The 21,668-nt window shown below is 37.4% G+C and overlaps 1 protein-coding gene across 5 annotated transcripts in view; it reads left to right on the top strand.

Moving 5' to 3' along the window:
• MCC (MCC regulator of WNT signaling pathway) overlaps positions 1-21,668 on the top strand; it is a 261,755-nt gene that overhangs the window by 131,787 nt on the left and 108,300 nt on the right. For all 5 annotated transcript variants that reach the window (XM_072611670.1, XM_072611662.1, XM_072611655.1 and 2 more), the window contains exons 2-3: positions 9,508-9,621; positions 16,333-16,475. In XM_072611670.1, coding sequence (XP_072467771.1) covers positions 9,508-9,621; positions 16,333-16,475 — 257 coding nt within the window. The remainder of the gene's footprint in view (positions 1-9,507; positions 9,622-16,332; positions 16,476-21,668) is intronic.

Raw genomic sequence — 21,668 nt, 5'->3', positions numbered from 1 at the left:
CTAAAGGGCCATGTGTGGTCTTGAGGCCTCAGGTTCTCCATTCCTGATCATTAACATACTATTATCTTACACAGTTTATTTAGCCCCCCAGGTCTTCAACATGAGGTCTATATTTGCCATCTGCAAATACAGATATTTACTATGGTAGTATGGTGAGACTAATTAGTACAAAACATGCCCCCAAAAGTCTGTGACACACTCCCTGACCAGCATGGAGAGAATTCAAGGAAAGTGGGCTCAAACTTAGAACATGGAAGTCCTTTTGGATAGCCTCTGGGGAGCCATCATGACATTCCACTTAGGGGTGGTGTGGCTTTCAGCTGAGTTCCTTGTGGATACCTAAGGCTGCTTTTCCTTAGCGTGTCTAGCTTGGCATCAGCTTCCAAAGTAGACACTTCCACAGTTGTTTCAGGGATGCCGGTGAGGATGCTGACGGGAAGTCCAAATCATCCAACTGGTCAAAGGTCATAGTTCTCTTTTTGGAGGGGGGGGGGGGGGACAGAAAGTGACATAGACTCGTTTTGTCCACTCCAATCAAGTAATTTACCTATACTATTTTCTTGTCTAGATTTCCAGATACTGAGAATCAAGTTCCAAAATGGCTTACTCTTACAAGGTCCACAGGGTATGATCGAATCTCTTTAGTCAATCCAAGCAAACCTACTATGTAGTGTTACTTTTTCCTTCAATGGCTTTCATATCTTCCAAAGTGATCAAACATTTCTCAATCTCAAATCTTTGAATGATTGATTCAATGAAAGTGTTGTCACCTGGTTAAAGTGGCTAATTTAAGTGGGGTGAGATGATTGATTCCTAGACTGTGATTCTAAGTAAGTTCTTAATTAAATGCTAGAGGAAAATATATTGTATTTATCTTTATTTTAAACATAGTTACTTCTTTATTATCATGTTTTTACCATTTTTATTCTTTACTTTACTATTATATTTCAGTGGGACCTCCTCAGACTTGTAGAATAATCAATAGGTAAGCATATATGCAGACAGGGTCAGTAAATTTAGTTTCTTTGATCAGTGCATGGTATCATTGATGTGGATGTTCCCTTTAATGGTACAGGTGGCAATTTGTCTTTGCTTTCCCACTGAAATTGCAGGGCTTGAAGTGGGGATTCAGGGACTCCCCAAAGATCGGAGTATAGGATGGGGTTGTCTGGAATGAATTCATGGACTCAAGCATTCTTGAAGTCAAAGTGGCAAAAATTTATTGTTATACTTTTCAACAGACAAGAGTTCTTAGGGAACCTGCAACCTTAGAGGGATACAATTAAAGTTTATATAGGCTAATCTATAGTAAAACATGTGCCAAATATGCTAATTAGGTAATTCAGAGTGGGATTAGGGAATGGTTAAGAAGTGGTCATTTCTTAAAGGAATATGCACATTTAGTATCTACTACCTAGGTGTTTTGCTCAGAGTTCACTGGGAAATAGTCCAGGTGTGAGGGCTTATAGGGAGGTGTGGTTTTGGACCTAAAACTAAGTCATCTAATGGGCTAGCTACGAGGTACCTAGGCTGCTCTCCATCAATGTCTTGTTAGATGAGATAAACCAAGGGAAAATATACATATATCTAAGTCTAGGATACATATAATGAGAGGTCCAGTATACATAGAATAGGGCAATGACTAGTAAGTATCTTTATGGACCAGAGCCAGTTCAAACTAATAAATTCTATAGGTGCAACTGACTACTGTATCAGGAAGAGAGAGAAATGTTTTGCTAGGGCATGCTGTTCTAGAGCTGGGGAAAAGCTGCCAGGGATAGTGTTTTGAGGCTACGGAGAAGTGTGATTTTGGAATTGGGGTCCAAGCACAGGCCCCCAAGCATCCCATCATTATGAGATCTTTCATATGTTTCTCCAACTCTTTGTGATTTATTATAAAAATAGCTTTACAGCAAACTTCACATACTTCATTTCATGTGCTCTTCATAATAATCCAGTGAAATATGAAGAATATTAAAATACTGGTGGTGTGACCATTATAACAATTTAACACAGGTGTGAGATGCTTGAGGTGGCTTTTGACATGGATTCCCACAGTGTCACTCTTTATATAGGTTACATAAACACATATTAACTTATTTGATTTGTTTTCTCATTCTAATATGTGAAAAAGAAAATGCTAATCTAATCCCAAGTATAATCACAAATACCCTCCTTCTTTCCATCTTCCTTCCTTCCTTCCATCTCTCAAGGCACATCTGGATTTTTAAAAGGAGAAAGGGAGATCTGCTTGAGAATGACCTTGTTTTTCCATTGTTGTAAACACTTGGCATCAGCTGTCTCAATTAACTGGGAGCTATCTTAATAAGGGAGTGAATCTATGAAATGTTCCTACTTCCTGAGAAAGGAAGAAAAATGTTCTTGTTTCTTTAGCTGTACTATTTCTTTTTTCTCCCACCCTCTAAATCTATTTCCACTTCAGTTTTATTGATTTAGCAACTATATAGAATCTTTGTTTCATTATGACTGATAAGAAAGCTGAGATCTTAGAAGTTCATGGGGGTTTTAAAGTTCCAAGTGAAGTATTGAGGAACAAGAATTAGATGGTCATATCTAAAGATTCATCTGGCCAAAATAAATGTTCATCATATTTCAGTTTTCAAATATGCACGTGATTTCTCATTAAAAATTTCACACTCTTTAATCATAAAAAGATATATACAAATAAGCTGAGGACTGCAGTTTTAACTTCCCAACAGCATCATTCAACACAACTCGTGTCCATGAGCTGTAGTTTTTTGTGCTCATGTTTTTCCAGTTTTTAATAAAATAAATAAATAAATGAAGCCCTTTGGTTTATATTAAGCTGTTCCTGTACTGATAAAAAAAAAATCTTTCTCATCATTCACAAGGTGAATTTGAGTCTTTTTGTAGCACATTTCATTTTTCATCCTAAACTTCTCATTTCTTATTGGAGAGCTGTTTTCCACACATATATTTTTACAATTTTTATTAAAATATCAGGCATCAAAATATTCATGCATAACAGTGGCAATGCCTTATGTCTTTTCATAGTTTATTTAAATCTTTTCCTTTACAAAAAGTACACTTTTTAGGCACTTTTCATCACTAAACTGCACCATATGAAAAGAACCTAAAAGGTAGAGTACAATATTTATTTTCCCTGTTTTACAGATATGCAAAGCAAATCCTAGAGGAATGGTGACTTTTCTAGCTTTTCAAAGCTAATAAATGTTAGAGATGAAATGTGAGTCCAGGTTCTATCTTTAATTACAGTTTTCTTTATACTATACTATATTGCCTCTCAACATATTAGAAGCCTTATTCAGGTTCCTTCAGTATACTACAAGTCCTACTTGGATTCAGGTTACCTACCTTTTCTTTTCATGCTCTACATGTTTTTCCACCTATCATGGCCATGATGTCAGACATGCACAAATAACATAACTCCAACCATGGATTTTTCTGCTTGAATCAGCTGCCATTTTTATCTTCAGAGCTGATAATATCCTGTCATTCACAGTTACGTAGAATCATCTGAAGGACTTGGGTATTAAAACAATAATTTTATTAGAAGCAGGCCACTTAGGATAATTGGGCACAAGTTGTGATTCAGCTTGATCTGTTACTCCTATTCAATTCTGAATCAAGTTCATTAGCAGTGTTTGTGATTGTTTGTTTATATCTACAGACATGCACATACAATCAACATATGATTTAAAAATAAATCGTTGGGAATTAATAATTATGTACACATACATATGTATACACATATCCATCTGTCCATTCGGCCTCAGACTAAAGGGGCCAAGGTCTCCCACAGCATCCTGGGCCATCTCGAGTCATCTTGATGAATATCTGGTCACTGGATCCAGATGACTCAGGAGGAGAAAGTGAGGCTGGTGACCTGCACAGACCTCTCTCACTCAAAACAAAGTCAAGTGCAAGTCACGTCATTATTTCTCTGATGTCATGATCTTCTTTGAGAATGAAGGACAAACACAACAACAACAAAATTGTATCCTTTGGACTAAAATTGTACAGTGGAAATTAGTGTTGGAAGGATAAGAAAATCTCAAGAATGAAATTCTAAAGACATAAAAGCAAACAATTTTAATAAGGAAAAATAAGCGCTGAAGAGCCCGATATACATACACAAGGAACTTACTGATCAACTTGCATTTTAAAGATGGAAGGAAGGGAAGACAGCAGGATAAGAAAAGAGGGAAGCATTTATTAAGGGCCAGGTACTTTGCTAAGCACCTCACAGATATCAACTCATTTGATAAAACCACCCTGGGAGACAGGTGCTGTTATGATCATCCTCATGTTACAGTTGACCAAACTGAGGCAGACAGTGATTAAGTAACTTGTCCCGTCACATAACTTGTAAATGTCTGAGGCCAGATTTGAACTCAAGATTTCAGATTCCAGAACTAGGACTCTGATCTACTCAGTAAGTAATATATAACTAGAAAAGGCCAAAGACTCAGTTTTTTTTTAAAGAAAACAATCTTCAGCCTTTGAATTTAATTTGTCAGTGTAGTTAGATTTTCATGTTTTACAGAATATTTTAGAGATAGCTTGAATTTTTATTCCCTGGAACTGACCAAAACCTAGGAAAGACATTTTTCTCTATCTGAGGGATAGCTCAAAAATCACATTGTTTCCAGAATTATATAGATATTTGGTTCATTACAGGCGATATGACACTGTATTGCCAGTTGAAAAGTGAAAAACTCAAACAATTGTCTGTTTGCATTAAAATAGCAACTATAATTGAATTTTTTAAAACGTTGAATTGGCTGATTGCTTATCTATAGGTAGAGCCTGAAATAAGACATAAAAACAGAGTACTGTGGAGGGAAGAAGCTTAGACAAGAGAATTATTGCTTGCTTTTACCTCCAGAGACTTAAGTTTCAGGTTCTGATTTATATCTATGACTACCTCTGCTGTGCAAGATTTAATGGAAGTAAATTTCAGATCCTATCCCGACCTCCATACATTCCCATCTTTCAAGGTTTTGGATACTGTGGACTCTTTAAAATAAATGAGACATACAAAAAGATCTGACAGAGCAAGGCTGTATCTGTTTTTGATCATTTTCTTAGCTTTTGAGGAGGACCATGCACTCAAAAGATTTCTAAGTGATGAAAAAGAAAGAAAAAAGTAAAGAGTTTCAGTAACTCTGTGTTTCTGATGCCTGTTCTTCCGTCAAACCTGAGGGAAACCCAAGTACTTAAAGGACTAAATTAGGAGTATAACACATCCAGAAAAAAATGAAATCATAAACTGCGTTGAGAGGCATGGGTTCTAGGTCTAGGTTAGCAGTAACCTCATTGTAGCCTCACTCAAAATAAAGTCAAGTGCAAGTCACGTCATCATTTCTCTGATGGCATGGTCTTCTTCAGCAACGAAGGACGAACACACACAGTATGACTTAGGTATTCCTTGACTTTGAATTTCTGAAGCAATTCCTATCTCTGCCTTTCTTTGTAACTCTGTGAGAGGAAGGAAGATGCAACCCATAAGTGAGGAACATGGTGTCATCTCTTGATTGTTCTTAATGGTGGTCATGGAGAATAGGTGAAGCATGAAGCTCATTTTCATCGTTGGTGAATTACTGCCTCCTAAAAAACATCCCTTATTAGAATGAGACATATCTCAAATCTTCAAGTTGTAAACTCCTCAGTGATAGGGAGCATGTCTTATACTTATTTGTATTCTCCACAGTACCTTGAGTATATAGATCCTGTAAGTAAGGAGGTTTTGTTGTCCTTTTTAGTTTGGTTTATAGATTGCCATGGCAATCTCTTAAGTTTCCAGGTGTTAGATATAAGTCCCAGAATAGCTCCAAGGATCCTAGAGAGTAATTTCTAGAATCATAGTGATAAACAGTCCTAGTGCAACTGCACAATGAGATATGGGATGACATAATGTGATGTTTACTACGCTTGAACAGAATGACAATATTGCTAAAATTAACCTGTCAGCTCAGTGTTGGTAAGTACCTTTTTTGTCTGTTGCCCTATAAAGCTAGTGGACACTGGTCAGTAAGTAGGGGAACCCATTTGGGATTTGGGTAACACATAGAGGAATGCATATACCTGTCTCCACTGAGGCTTGAGAGGATTTAAGGGAGTGCACAAGCTGGAAAGCTGTGCCTGTCTCAATTGACCCTCATTGAGATGTAGGGGTAGTTGCCCCCGCTTCCTGTTGCCCTCTAGTGAGAAGTGTTGTTAAGAAATGCTGTAGGAGTTGATGCTCCCATTATCAACAGCTCCCTTTGAGAAGACTAGACTAGAATAAAGTAAGATTATTAGCCCCTCTGAAACTGTCTTTCTGTCTGACCAGATGAAGAGTGAACCAGTTAGAGGCTGGAGTCCAAAAACTCCAGTGCTTCCTGTGTGTTATTTGTGAAGCAGATCTTTATTCTGTTTTGATAATGTAATATTAAGTAATTTAATTTAATTTTATTTCTCCTGTATCACCTGTCAGAACTGTTTGTGACAGTGAACTCAAGAAAGCAGTTAGAAAACGAAACCCTGGATAATCTCTTCTTGTCGTAATAATGATAACACAGTTGAGTAGCACTTAAAGCTTTTCTTACAATAACTCTGTTTAGTAGGTAAGGTGGTACGTCCAGTATCACCATAATATCTGCCATACAGGGTAGGTTTTTGGCCACCAGGAAGCTACATAAGTGGCCTGACCCTTCATCGCCTGAACCAATTTAGTCTCAAGAATGTTTTCAGTACATTTTGAGAAAAAGCTAGACTAGCCTATTGGCCACATGGTAGTTTACATGGTATTACTTTAACAGTAGCACCCAATCTTTGCTTTTTAAATGATGAAATAAATAAAAGGATATGGAATTGGAAGGTTGTCTATACATTCTTCTTTTCCATTCTCTTCTGTTCCTTACCACTTTCAAATCTGCCCTTTGTCAAAAGAGGACACAAAGATTTTATTCAGTGAATAAAGGTACAGGTACAAGGCCAGGTACACATAGCTGGAAGTCCTTCACATCCCTTTGTTTCTTAAAGATAAATTACTTTTTTATCATTGTATCCTTCTTCCTAGGAAATATTACATTTTCTCATGAGATTCAAATAAGACAGGGTATTCTGCCTTAGTATCTGATATTGAATGAATATATTTTGACTGAATTTGTGTCTGAAAAGGGGAATCCTGCCATCTTGTACTCCACCCTGTAGGATCATTTGGCTGAAGTGAATACCGAATAGTTAATTTTCTGAGAGATTATTCACATTAAAAAGAAAGTTTTCTCTAAAACCCAGTCATCTCCTTTGTCAAGCAGCCATAGCACTGTTTGAAGGACATGAATATTATCTTTTCTTCTTTAAAACTGAGACTCCTGTGCTTTTAGGTCAGCTATTGATTTGTTGTTTTGCTGTGCAGTATAATTACTTGATTTGAATCCCCTCTAATATTTGAATGTATCAGTAAATAATGTCTTTTAAGGCCTAATCTCACTCCCAATGTCTTGTTTTTCCTCTTTTCCTCGCTCAAATTGTCATAAGATTTTATCAGTTGAATGACATTAAAAGAAACAGGTTCACACGGAGCATTTTTCTTCAATATGAAGAGAAAACTCTTTAGTGTTTCTTAAACTATGTATATCCTTGAAGATCAATTTCATTTGTTTAATCAGAATTTTTCTGATACTTTCCATAGTCATAGTGCAGAATTTTAATTGGCAGATATCTTTTTTACTCTTCACTTCTCTCACCTACCTACACATAAGATGTGGGATTGATACAGGGCTTTAAAAAAAAAAATTGTATCTAGTTTGGATCATGAAAAAAAAAGGAAGATAGTTGGTAAAAGATTCTTTTCCTGGCATTCTGGGAGGCTTATAATGTCCTAAAAGTTACCCACTTCAGTCTGCTGAAAAACTTCCAGAAAAGGTAATTCCAAAATATTTTCTGTGTAGGAAGTTTAGTTTTCAAAAAATTAAGAATAAGTGAGTTGTGATTCTGAACATTCCTGAGCTCTGAGGTTCCATCACAGTCACAATTATTTTGGAAGGGCAGAAATGTCTCATCCAGTAAGTCTGAATTGTATAGTAGTATTTTTAGTCATACTATATGATGACTTTACGATATCAGGTATTCCCTCAAGCTTTAGATGGAAGCATAGGTCCTGAAAAATGAAAGTTGGGCAGGGGAAGTTGTTAGATGGATTTTCAAATCTCAAAGGAAGTGGGAAGAAGCCTTCCAAATAAAGAACAAAAGAAAGCTATTGGTTCTTCACAGAGAATTTCTCTCTAGAATCAGCTTTTCTTCCTTTTAAATTAGTTCCTTGAAAATATCTGACTTGCCTGACAGCTTGATACTATGACAGAACCACAAGTTATGTATTATGCATTTATTTCGTTTTCTAAAGTTAACAGCTAATTCTGTATTGCCCTTCTTAACAGCCTATGAGAGTCAAAAAGCTGGAGTATCTAGGTTCCTCATTTCTCTGTACTTTCTTATACTGTACTGTGAGAAATGTGCCTGACACTGAATTTCAGTATCAAGATAATTTTTATTGAGAGAGTCCAGAGGATAGATACTCCTGGCCGGAAGTGGGCAGTGCTCCTCTTCAGGAGAAGAGAGCACTGAGGACAGAAGGGAGAAGGCTTTTAAGCAGTTAGCTGGACGAGATTCCTCCCTTCAGACACGGACCGGATTGGTCCAGCTTCTTCTGGGTTACAAACTTTTTTATACTCCCCTCCCGTGTTCCCTCCTTAATATGTGTAAGCATGTCACTCCCATCGTATAGCCCATGTTCAAAAATGGTGGCAATCGCTGCCTTTACGGTGTGTCAGTTAATATTAATGGAGCATGCATAGTTGCAATTTGAGCTAGTTACCTAGTTAGCAAGCATTCATTCCTCAAGGAACTTCCTATCATTGTGCTGACTGTGGGAAAAGTTTTTGTCTGAAGTCCAACCTTCTGACCCACCAACAAACCCACGCTGGAAAGAGACTATATCAGTGTCCTCAGTGTGGGGACAGCTTTGGGGATTACACCAGTCTCCCTATCCATCAGAAAAAAAGATCACTGTGGAGAAAGGTCCCACACCTGCCCAGAGTGTGGAAAATGCTTCAGTGGTGCTACCATTCTCAACACTCACCTTAGGGTTCATACAGGGGAGAAGCCCTACCAGTGCCCCGTGTGTGGGAAATCTTTAGCCAGAGCTCTGGTCTTATCCAGCACCAGAGAACCCATGCTGGTGAAAAGCCTTGATTTTGAGGTCAAAGCAAACCCACTAACTTTAATTTGATTGGCTATAGGCACCTGCAAGGAAATGGTTTCTTTGTGTTGGAAAACACCTGTGGGTGCTCAACCCACATTTATATCCTATCTTACATTCTGGACTTTAGTCTTTTCTGCATACACTAATGATTTTTTTTTAACTGTTGCAAAAAATAACACAAACATTTTGGGGTGGGGAGTACTATGGTTTAACCTTGTGTTTTTTTGTTTCTCTTTTTTGTGTTCCTGTCTCTACAGCTCCATTTAGCAGCCCTGGCATCTCTGAAAGGAGACATAGTGGAGCTTAATAACCGTCTACAGCAAACGGAAAGAGAAAGAGATCTCTTGGAAAAGAAATTGGCGAAGGCACAGGTGGGTGATGGAGAATGTTTCTGAAAAGTGTTTATATTTTACAATCAGAGTTTTAAATGTATCTTAATTAGCATTCATAGAGCGCCTGAAGGTTTGCCAGTTCAATTAAATGACTATTTATTGGGGACCTATGGGGAAGGCGCTCTGCTAGGCACTAGCATATAAAGACAAAGCCATCAGTGCTTTCAAGGAACATATGTTCTACTGGTGGAAATAACACAAACAAAATAATACAATGTAATTTCAAGAGCAATAGCCCTAACAACCAAGAGAGTGAGTATAAATTTCCTGTAGGAGTGTGGCCCTTGATCTGTGCTTTGAAAACTGAGGTAAGATGGGAGCGTTTTCCATAGTTGGTAGGTCCCCTATGCAAAGACAGAGGAGGGCAGTGCAATGTTTTTACAGGGTATGGCAAGCTTGGTAATTTTATTAGAAGAGAGCTGATATTCACGAGGACTGTGAATTATCTGAAAAGGAAGGTGGCAGCCAAACTGAGAATTATGTATTTTGTCCAAGAGGCAATAGGAGCAATTATTTGTTGTATTTACAAAGTACCTTATGTACGTTACCTCATTGGTGCCTCACAATACTCTGAGAAGTAGGTACTACAGAAATTATTGGTTCCCATTTTACAAATGGGGAAGCTGAGGTTCAGAGACATTAAATGGTTTGTCCATTGTCACACAGCTTAGTAAGTATCTTTTGGCTCAAGAATTCTTTCTAGTGGAAGCCAGACTTCAACATTTTACTAGTAAAGAAAATGATGTACAGAGGGAGGAAGAATGTCTCCAGCATTATACTATATTTATGACAGCTGGGATCCAGATCTTTTGACTTCCATCCAGTATTGTGTTTAAGAAAAAAAAGTTATGATGAACATAATAACCACCATAAAAACAAATAAATATTTAGTATATCTGTCATATTATCTATATGGAAATCACAACTCAGTCTCACTTTTTTGCCCTATAAAGTTATTACATGTCATGGGTACCAGTACATATCCAGGCTATACTTCTTTTATCCCGAGGTCTCACTACTTGATACACTCATCTACTTTTCCAGTCATATGTTTCTGAGATAAACATTTCTACATTGCTTATATCACCTCTTGAATGTAGGTTATCATATTTTACAGCTTTCTTATGCCCCACATATATCTCATCTTTGCTCTGGATAAAGGACAGCTTTTGTTTTCTCAAAGACATACTATTTCAAGATTTATAACCAGTCAGTATCATTGTGTTGAGATTTTTTTATGTAGGGTGTAATAGATGGGTGTATCGCCAAGGCAGTGTTCACAGCACTATGAATATGCCAGCATAGTTCTCAGCTGCAAAATATAAAAAACTCTCTATATAGAAGGCAGAATAAAAACATTTATTTAGTCACCAGAAAGCCAAATTCCAGAACCAGAAAGCAAAATCTGTCATGGTGCCCAAGAAGTTAATAAACATGATCACCACAGGGAGTAAAGCGATTCCCAAGCCTCCCCCTCTCAGCCGGGGCCTTCTCACAAACAAACACTCACGAACCTGAGCCTTGCCATGCGCTTGCCTGCCTGCATCCTCTCCCCTCTGACCCAACTGTGCCTCACTCATTTCCTCCCAGTTCTGCTCCACCCCTTCAGCAAACTCCTCCCAACAAAGGCTCCATGCAACTTAATGGGCCTATTAATGAATAGGAAAGATTTTCCAATTAAATTACTATTACATTGGAGTGTGACTCCAAGTTTGCTTAGCTATGGCCAAGAAAAGATATCTAGCAAGGATACTGCAACACTTAATTTGATTAGATTCAACCTCACTCCTGACCCCTCCATTTGGAAATGCAACTAGTCAACATGAGGGGAGAAGGATGGTGTCTCATTGTGGTCTCATACACTGATGGCCCTAACTTCAAATAGGTGGACCTTTTATGCCTTTTGTCAGTATGGCCAAAGTCTACCTAGAAATTGTGTCTGGGAATGAGCAACTCTAACCTTACCACCCTTGACCAGTTGCCTTTCAGGAAAAAAAAAAACAAAACTAGTTTACCCATGTGTCAGAGAGGGACAGTCCTAGTCTTCTCACAGAGAAGAGCATCTTGTGATCTTTAAAAGCACTGTTCTTTCCCAAATTCAATGTAGGCCAATGTATACCGATTTCAGATTTTTTTGTTCATCTTCATTGCTTGTGCCTAAGATTCATCCTCAGGTAGAACATCCAACTGAACATCATAGGATGGATAAGGAGCACTTATTTTTTGTGTGGCATATGATTGTGATGGAGTACTATTGTGGTATAAGAAGTGGAGCGCCAGATATTGTCAGAAAGACTTACATGAAATGATGCACGTGAAATGAGTAAAGCCAGGAGAGCATGGCACGCAGTAACAGCAATATTAGAAGATGACTTAACTATTTTCAGCAATCCAAAGATCCAAGACAATATTGAAGGACTTTTAAATGCTGTCCTTTTCCCGAGAAAGAACTGATGGAGTCTGAATACAGATCGAATTATACTTTTAAAACTTTATTTTTCTTGGTTTTTTATTTGAGTCTATGTTTTCTTTTACAACATAACTAATATGGAGATGTTTTGCATGATTCCACATGTATGAGATATATTAAATTGCTTGCCTTCTCAAGTGTGGGGAGAGAGTAAATTTGGAATTTGGAATTCATTTTTAAAATGAATGAATTAATTTTTAGTTTTCAGCATTCACTTCCATAAGATTTTGAGTCGCAAATTTTCTCCCCATCTCTCCCCTCACAGCACCCCAAGACAGCATGCATTCTGATTACCCCTTCCCCCAATCTGCCCTCCCTTCTATCACACCCCTTCCTTCTCTTATGCCCTTCCCCTCTATTTTCTTGTAGGGCAAGGTGGATTTCTATACACCATTGCTGGTATGTCTTTAATCCCAGTTGCATGTCAAAACTTAACATTTGTTTTTAAAACTTTGAGTTCCAGCTACTCTCCCTTCCTCCCTCCCCACCCATCCCCACTGAGAAGGCAAGCAATTCAATATAGGTTATATTTGTGTAGTCATGCAAAACACTTCCATGACAGTCATGATGTGAAAGACTATGTTTCCCTCCAACCTACCCTGCCCTCTGTTTATTCTCTTCTCTCTTTTGACCTTGTCCCTCCTCAAAAGTGTTTATTTCTAATTTCCCCTCTTCTGTCATCTGTCCTGACCCCCACTTCTCCCCTTCTCCCCTACTTTCCTGTACTGTAAGATAGGTTTTCATACCAAATTGAGTGTGCTTGTTATTTCCTCCTTAAACCTAATCCAATGAGAGAAACATTCATTCTTTCCCTCACACTGCCTCCCTCTTCCCTTTCACTGAAAAAGCTTTTTCTTGCCTCTTTTATGTGAGATAATTTACTCCATGTTATTTCTCTGTTTCTCCTTTTCCAAATTTATTCCTCTATCACCCCTTAATTTTATTTTTAAAAATATCATCCCTTCATATGCAACTCACCCTGTACCCTCTGTCTACATATATAATCCCTCAAACTACCCTAATACTGAGAAAAGTCTCAAGAGTTACAAATATTATCTTTCCATGTAGGAATGTAAACAGTTCAGCTTTAGAAAGTGCTTTAGGATTTCTCTTTCCTATTTACCTTTTCATGCTTCTCTTGCTTCTTGTGTTTGAAAGCCTGATTTCTATTCAACTCTGGCTTTTCTTCAAGAATGCTTGAAAGTCCTTTACTTCATTGAATGTCCATTTTTTTCCCCCTTAAGTATTATACTCAGTTTTGGTGAGTAAGTGATTCTTGGTTTTAGTCCTAGTTCCTTTGACCTTTGGAATATCATATTCCAAGACCTCCAATTCTTAATGCTGCTAGATCTTCTGTTATCCTGATTATGTTTCCACAATACTTGAATTGTTTTCTTCAGCATTTCTTTGTGTTTTCTTTAACAAGCATTGGCTCATTCTTCATGATTTTCTTGCATCACTCTCATTTCTTTTCCCATTTTTTCCGCTACATCTCTTTCATGATTTTTAAAATCCTTTTTGAGCTCTTCCATGGCCAGACACAGTTTCTTAGAAGGGGATTAATTTTGATACTGCTATATGAGACAGACTGAACAGCATGACCCATAGCCCAAAACACAACACATTATTCCTAGGAATGCTTAGGAAAAAGCCCCACAGCTCTCACTTTTTCAGACATTGATGCTTTACCAGAGATCTCTGCTTGCTATAAAAATATCCTTCTGCTAATGTAAGATCCTTATAAAAAGATATAGTTTTGTTCGTTGACTGTCTTTTATTTCACTCATGAGTGGATGCTGACACTATGAAGATCATTCATTTAGAAAGTCAGTGGTTGATCAAGGTCATACATGAGGGAAGGGAAGGGTATTCATTAGAGATGGTCCCAATAAAGCACTGGCAGGTAAGGGAGGTGAGTGGGAATAGTGAGATGCTTCAAGAGAGGAGGCTGCCATTTCTGTCTGGTGTGTTTGATTCCAGTCCAGAAGACTAGATTCTCTGTCTCTCTCTCTCCCTCTGTCTCTCTTCCCATAAATATATATATATATATATATATATATATATATATATACACACACACACACATATATGCACATTTATATATAAAACATATGTAATATAGCATATATTAAATATTGAGATATTTATATAAGATTTTGTAAGTAGCCATATGATCCAAAGTTATTGTCCCTTTGATCACTTTTTTTGTGTACTGATATTGTCTTCTGATTTTATAAATGACTCTTCTATTACTGAAAGTATCTTTGTGGCCTGGTAAGAGGTTGGGGTTGAGATGATCCTGTGGTAAAGACAGCTCAGGTGGTCATGGAGCCCTCAAAGGCCAACATCAGAGGGCTGTGGCAGAACACCTGATAGGCAAGCTGACTGCCTGGTTTCAGATATCTAGAACTGAAACATGTTTTAATAAACATTAGTAGAAATTTGAAGGATTTTTTAAAGCACACATTTGTATCACGTTAATCTACTTGGATCAGATCACTTTTATTGAGAAACAAGTAGTAACTCTCTTACCTACAAAGTGATGCATATTCCAAGAAAGCAGAAGCAAAGTTTAAGAAGTTAGAAAAGCAGTGAAAGATTATAAACTTGAGAATATACTATTTCATTCAGATAAAAAATATTAATTTAATACTTAGTACTAACCTCTATGCTAAATGTTAAGGCTACCAAGACAGGAAAGCAAACAACCTTTTCCCTAAAGGAACTCACATTCTAATGTAAATAGCTAAGTATTCACAAAATACTGAATAAATGAGAGGTAATCTCAAAGGGGAAGGCACCGGACTCTGAGATGATGAGGAAAAACCTGCAGAAAGTGAGGTTTCAGCTGAGTCTTGAAGTAAACTAGGGAAGAAAGATATAGAGGTGTCAGGGGAGAACATTCCAGGCATGGGAGGAGTGAATTCAAAGACAGAGAAATGAGAAATGGAGAGTCTTAGGCCACTTACACTGGATAAAGGAGGAGAAGGAGATGTAAAAAGATTAGAAAGGTATGAGGGGGCCAGATGATGAAAAATGTAAATACCAAATGGAAGATGTTCTGTTTGACCCAGAAGTACAGGGAGCTTCTGAAGTTGGAGGAGAGAAGAGTCTCTATGGGCAAAAGTGCGCTTTAGGAAATCCTCTTGGCAGCTGAGTGGAGAATGGATTGGAGTGGGGACAGATGTGAGGCAGCTAAAGCACTAAATCTGCCAGGCTCGTTGGCTGCAATGATAGTGTGTCATTAGCACTTCACACAAGGCCTTGCTTATTAAATCTTAGTCATGAATAAATCATGAATAAAGGAATTCAACTGTATTGGTTTTTTGGAAATAATGACCCTTGGTAGTGAGTTTTTCGAACTGTTAAAAATTTGCCTTACATTTGTGGCTGGGAAACATTCTTTTATGCTTTACAAAGTATTTTCTTCACTACCCAAGTAGTAAATGGCACAAATACTTTTATCCCCTTTTTCCAGATGAGGAAACTGAGTCTTAGAAATATAAAGTAACCTGCCCTAGCTGACACAGTTAGTAAGCCCTTGAGCCAGGAATCTAACCCAGGTATCCTGACTTCCCAGCCAGTGCTCTTTCCACTGTGCCATACTGTCAATAAGGTTTTGAAATAAACATGTCCATCAGCCAGAAAGTGAAAGAAAAGTATTTTATCTTCCTAATGTCTTCCTCAACCCTGGAACTGGCATGGTCTTCTTTGGCAAACACACATATATTTGTATTATCTTAAGGCAGAGAAAGAGTTTTGACAGGCAGAATTATATTAGTTAGAGAGCTTCTCTTAGAGTTAAGAATACCTGGGTCCATGTACCAGTTGGCATAGACTGAATATGTGTATGCCTGGATAAGTCACTTAACCTCACAGTGCCCCAGGCAGCTTGGAGATTAATCTGCTGCAGAAAAGTGCCAGTCTGCTTTGGAAGAGGGAATTTCCTGAGTAGGAGTTTCCTGTACCAGGAAAACCACAGTGGACTCTAGACAAGTGTGAAATGATGTGAATTTTGACTTTGGTTGATCGTACCATGGGAAAATAGCCAAATGATCAGATTTGGATTTGATTATGGCCTCTTTAGCCTTTCCATTTGGTATTTGAAAAGACTTAAATCTAGTAATTGAATGAAATCACATACCAAGATGACCAAATGAGACATAGTAGGTTCTCAACTCACTCATGCTTCTCTTCTACGGTTCCTTTCTCCGAGTTAGGGAGAACAGTCCCATCTCATGAAAGAACATGAAGATGTTCAGGAACAAATGACCTTGCGCTACGAGGAACGCATCACAGAGCTCCACAGCATCATTGCTGAGCTAAATAAGAAGATTGACCGCCTACAGGGAACAACGATCAGGTGAAGCATTCCAGATTGGTTTTCCAATTTTTGAAAAGGAAATGATCTCAGTTAAATATAGGCTGTGTGATTACACAGGTATAAATAGAGCTCCTTCTTGTGGGAGTCCTGTATGACTAATAACTATTTTCCTTTATCATCCCTATTTTGGCTGTGTTTCACATAAATGTAATGTTCCCCTCTCAGAGTTTAAACAGGCTTGTGTGTATTGTAGCTGGGCATCTTTCTGTTATAATCTTTTAATTATAGAGATGTAAGGAGCTGGCCACAGGAAGACAAGTTCAAGGCCTCTCCCTGACACAGTCTTACTGTTTGGTTTTTATTAAGTCACTTAACATCTCTCAGTGCTCCAAGACTATAAGTTACAGAGCAGTTTCTGGTCGGTATTGCTAGATTAAATTTTCTTTACCAATGAAATCATGAATGCAGAGTAGATACTTCCCTCTTTCATCCCCATCCCTCAAATCTAATTGGTGGTAATGGATTCAAACTATCTGCTAAATGTGGTTTTCTCAGTCATCAAAATGGAGAATGAAAAAACTTAAGCTTGGAAAGGTTAAGTGACTTTCCTGGAGTCGTTGTCATTGGTCGTCAGAGGTAGAATTAGACTCCAGAATTTTTTTTCCTTCACTCATTTCTACAAGAGTTATTGATATCTAAACCATTGGGGTTTTGTCTACTATTCCAGGTTTATTTGGTATGATTTCCATATGTTTTATTGGGTTAAAGATGAAATTTCTTGTTTTCTTAACACGGCTCATGAAACAGCCTTAAGGAAAGTAGATAGTTGGTGCCTACCTCTGTAGCAGTAGCAGAAGGTCTATATAAGTATTTTCTTGCCTGGAAGTCTGCATTAGGGCCATAGAGAAGAAAAAATAAAACAAAAAAACAATGAAATAAAATTCTAAAGATCTCCCTGAAGAATCACAAGGGAGAGGAAATTGATGGATTAGTCATTAATCAGAATAGCAATAACAGTGCAGACAATGTCTATTCTTCTCTTAATATTTTCTTTTTAAAAAATTGTACAAAAAGTTGAAGGTTGAACTAGCCACGTAGGAAGTTATATGTCCTCATTGAGAATGTAAATTACCCATTTTTTCATCTTGAACGATTGAAAATTAGCAGGGTTTGGGCAATACCAAACTTTTGGTGTTCACAAGTAAGTTATAGCAAAATTAGGGAAGATTGAGGATATAAATTCCATTTTATATGCAAGCAGTCACTTTTCAAATAGCTCTGAATGTGAGGTCAGATGGATTCAGGAGGCTGTTAGAAACTGAATTGCATTTACTGAGCCCTTGGAATTTTAATGAATATGAATCATGTGATGGTGAAAAATGACATGTTAGAAGAAGGAACATCATCTAACTAAAAGAAAGACTTAATTTCTACAGTGCTTTGAATTTGAAAGAATGTTACTTACATATCTAATTTATGGTTATTTAAACATGGAGACCATGATATTAATAACATGAGAATTCCTTTGCTATGTTCTATTTGTTCTAAGAAAAGATGAAAAAACGTAAGGCACATAGGCTAGTGGACAAGTTTTTTCTTCGAACTACTGTGGCTCAGAGATTATTCCTCCATCCTAAAGGCTCATGCGCTCAACCATAATGTGATGTTCTTCCAAGATTTTGAAGTATTGTTTTATCCCAAAATACTTAAAAAATATCCTGTTAGCTTTTTATGGTTCTTAGGATTCATATCAGCTGATATGAGTCAGATATGACGTTGAAGATAAAGGAATATAATATGACCTTGGATAATACTGAAACAGAAACCATCCATATTATTGTGATTTTTAAGTGCTAGAGTATCCTTACATTACAGAGTTTAGGGAAGAATTTTCCAATCCTGGTATCCCTGGCCTTTTCCCAATCAGTGGATGAGCATTTCAAGTTCTTACTGTTTGCCAGGTCCTGTGCCAAGGACTGCAGGTACAAAGGAAATACAGTACTTGAGCTTTTGTTTTGATGAAGAATGCAATATGTACATAAATAAATCCATAGAAGATAAATACAGAGTAGGAGAAAGGCAACTTTAGAGGACAAGCTTCTAGCAGCTGGCACCAGGAAAGATATACTGCAGAAGGTGGTGCTTAGCTAAGGCTTAAAGAAAGCCCAGGTTTGTAAAAGACAGAGCAGAGATGAGGAGGGAAGACTTGGCAGGTGTGAAGGACAGCCAGTGCAGAGAGAAGAGAAGTAGAGTATACGCTGTGTGAAATGATCTGTAAAGTGGGTGGAGGAGAGTCAGAAAGCTGGAAAAAGAGAAAAAGAATGGGAAAAGCTTTAAACCCAAATGGAGGAGTTTATACTTGAACCTAGAAGTAATAGGGAGTCACTGGAGTTTGCCGAGTATGGGAACTGGAGAAAGGTGGAAATGGGCAGAACTGTGGTTTACAGAACTCATTGAATCATTTATCCCCTTTGGACTTCAGTTTCCTCCTCTGTAAGATAGTGCCTTCTAGCTCTAAATCCTACAGTCTTGTAAAATTGTGAAAGGTTCTGGTTCAGGTAGATCTGTAGCACAATTAAAAGAAGTTCTCTTTATTCCCTCCAGAAAAGGTTTATTTAGTATAAATTAAAGACAATCCATATGAAAATCACCTTTCTTAATATGGAACAGATTAGAGTAGGTTCAAGAAATATTTTTATGAGTCTGTGAACAATAGATGGTGTAATTAAATTAGCTTGTTAATTTGAATTGCATTGAATTGCATTGGTAAGTGGAAAGCAAGAACCTCTGTGTAGCATCATATTCAACAACCCTACTTAACAGTTTATGTGCAAAACATTGTACCCATTATTAAGAAAATTTAAGAGATAAGACACAGTCCCTAATTTCATTGAGTTTATGGTCTAATAACTGGGTTTTATAGGATGCTCTAAGGTTTTTGTTGTTTTGAGTCATTTCAGTTGTATCCAATTCTCTGTGACCCCATTTGGGGTTATCTCAGCAAAGATACTGGAGTGGTTTGCCATTTCCTTCTCAAGCTCATTTTAAGGATGAGGAAACTGAAGCAAACTAAGGCAAATGACTTGCCCTTGGTCACAAAGCTAGTAAATGTCTGAAACCAGATTTGAATTTGGGTCCTCCTGACTGGCCTCCTCCTGGCTGGTGCTTGCTCTATCTGCTATGCCACCTATCTGCCCTACTCTAAGGTTTACAAATAATTTTCCAAAAAAACCAACCCTATAGGCAATGCTAATATCCCGTTTGTAAATTATTTGAGCTGTGTTACATTCTTCTCCAAACTGCAGAGATCAATCAATAAGAGATTGATCCCTGGCTCAGATATTCATGCATTATGACATACAAATGCACTTTGATTATTCTGGTTTATAAAGTTTAGGTGATTCACATGATGGGGTTGTTTTAGTTTATTTTAGGAAGAAAGAACATCTTTTGTCAGAGCGTTGGTACTTATAGCTGAATGCCCTCATGGTGATTCCAGATACTCATTCCCAATTACATATTTCCTTGAACAATGTTATTTAAAACAGTCATCTTAGAAGTCAACCTCTTCTTCATGTAAAAGAGGGAAATGAAGAAATATATCTGCAATTAACTCTGGAATTTGGTTTTGATAAATTCTGTCAGAGCAGATTTAACCGGAGATCAACCTCCTTCCTCAAGGAGACTTATTTGTTTAGAAAAATCACTTGTCACATTGAAGTGTGTTTTTAGCAAAACAACTTTCAGACTATGGAAAAAGGCAATAAAAAAATCCTAATTCCTCGTAATTCCCTTAGAGCTGGGAAAAGAAAAGACAGATAACTCATTTTGATCAGTTTAACTCATAGTATCACAAGAATGCTCTGCTAGAGTATAACTGGTGTTTCAGAGCAATATGGTATAAGGGAAAATTCAGCGTTTTGGGATTTGGAGGATTTAGGTTTGAGTCCCAGCTCTGTTATGGTTGGTATGACCTAGGACAAGTCACATCACTTCTCTCGTCCTCAGTTTCCTCTCCTGTTTGGACAAGATGAGCTAAGACTAATGTCCTTTGTTTCTCTAAATCCTGTTTTATCCAACTTAGAGCTTCTGAGCCAGGGCTGCCTCAGTTTAGTCTGGTGAGTTAGGTTTGAAATTGGAACAAAACGAGACACTCTATATAAGAAAAGGAGTTTACTTAACAATAGCCTGCAAAGGATTTAGCAAGGAAACAGTGGTGTACGTAATAAAATTTTAAAAATAAACAAAAATAAGTCTTCTTTTGACCAAAAATCTCTAGAAACAGTTGTTAATTTCTTTTTGTCCAGAGATATTTATTGTTTGCTACCTAATAATAGCTTATTTTTGGAACCTGAACCTATATTTTTGTCCCATAATTGACACATTTCTAGTTCATGTTGTTTGGGGTTAAGTGTTAGGAATGATTCAGAAGGATTTAATTTTGCTTTGTTTGTACCTGTGTTCAGTGGTTATAGGTTTTCTTCCTGAATCATCAGTTCAATACTGATACTGTAGTTATGTAGTTATCAGTGCCTTTAGTTACCCATATAATCAGTGTGTGTGTGTGTGTGTGTGTGTGTGTGTGTGTGTGTGTGTGTGTGTGTGTGTTTATGAGAGAGGGAGGGAGGGAGGGAGGGAGGGGGAGAGAGAGAGAGAGAGAGAGAGAGAGAGAGAGAGAGAGAGAGAGAGAGAGAGAGAGATTTTAGAAAGGAAACATGAATGAGCTTATAAGTTTTCCTCCTTATTAGTGAATACATGTGAAAATTGATATCTCATTTAATATATCTTGAGGTTAAATGTTTTCCCATTGTTTCCTTTTCTCTACCATCTCCCTTTCTTTTCTGCAACTTTCATGGGACACTCAGTGGAGTATTTCTTGGAATTACTTTTCCATATAAATCCTGCAGCATCTAGTTGAGTTTGAAATGTTGAAGTTTGAAATATAAGAGAAAAGTCCTATCAGCAGGAGATGTTGGGAAACTGCTCGATATGTCCTGTACATATTCTGTGTTTTATGTGCTGGAGTGCTAGTGTATACAGCCTTCCCCCCACTTGAATTGAAATTATTCAGTAGCTATAACTTTAGACTCCAGGTTAAAGTATTTTCCATTTCAATAATTTATACTCCATTTTATTCCATAAGTGAATATGTCGGCCCATATTGCATGTTTGTACGCATAACATCAGTCCTTGTTCCACTACCTAAGTCTGGAATGTAGGCATTTATTTGTT

Source organism: Notamacropus eugenii, chromosome 1 (genome assembly GCF_028372415.1).
Source record: "Notamacropus eugenii isolate mMacEug1 chromosome 1, mMacEug1.pri_v2, whole genome shotgun sequence".
NCBI classification, from domain to species: domain Eukaryota; kingdom Metazoa; phylum Chordata; class Mammalia; order Diprotodontia; family Macropodidae; genus Notamacropus; species Notamacropus eugenii.
This window is presented reverse-complemented; position numbering and strand designations above follow the sequence as displayed.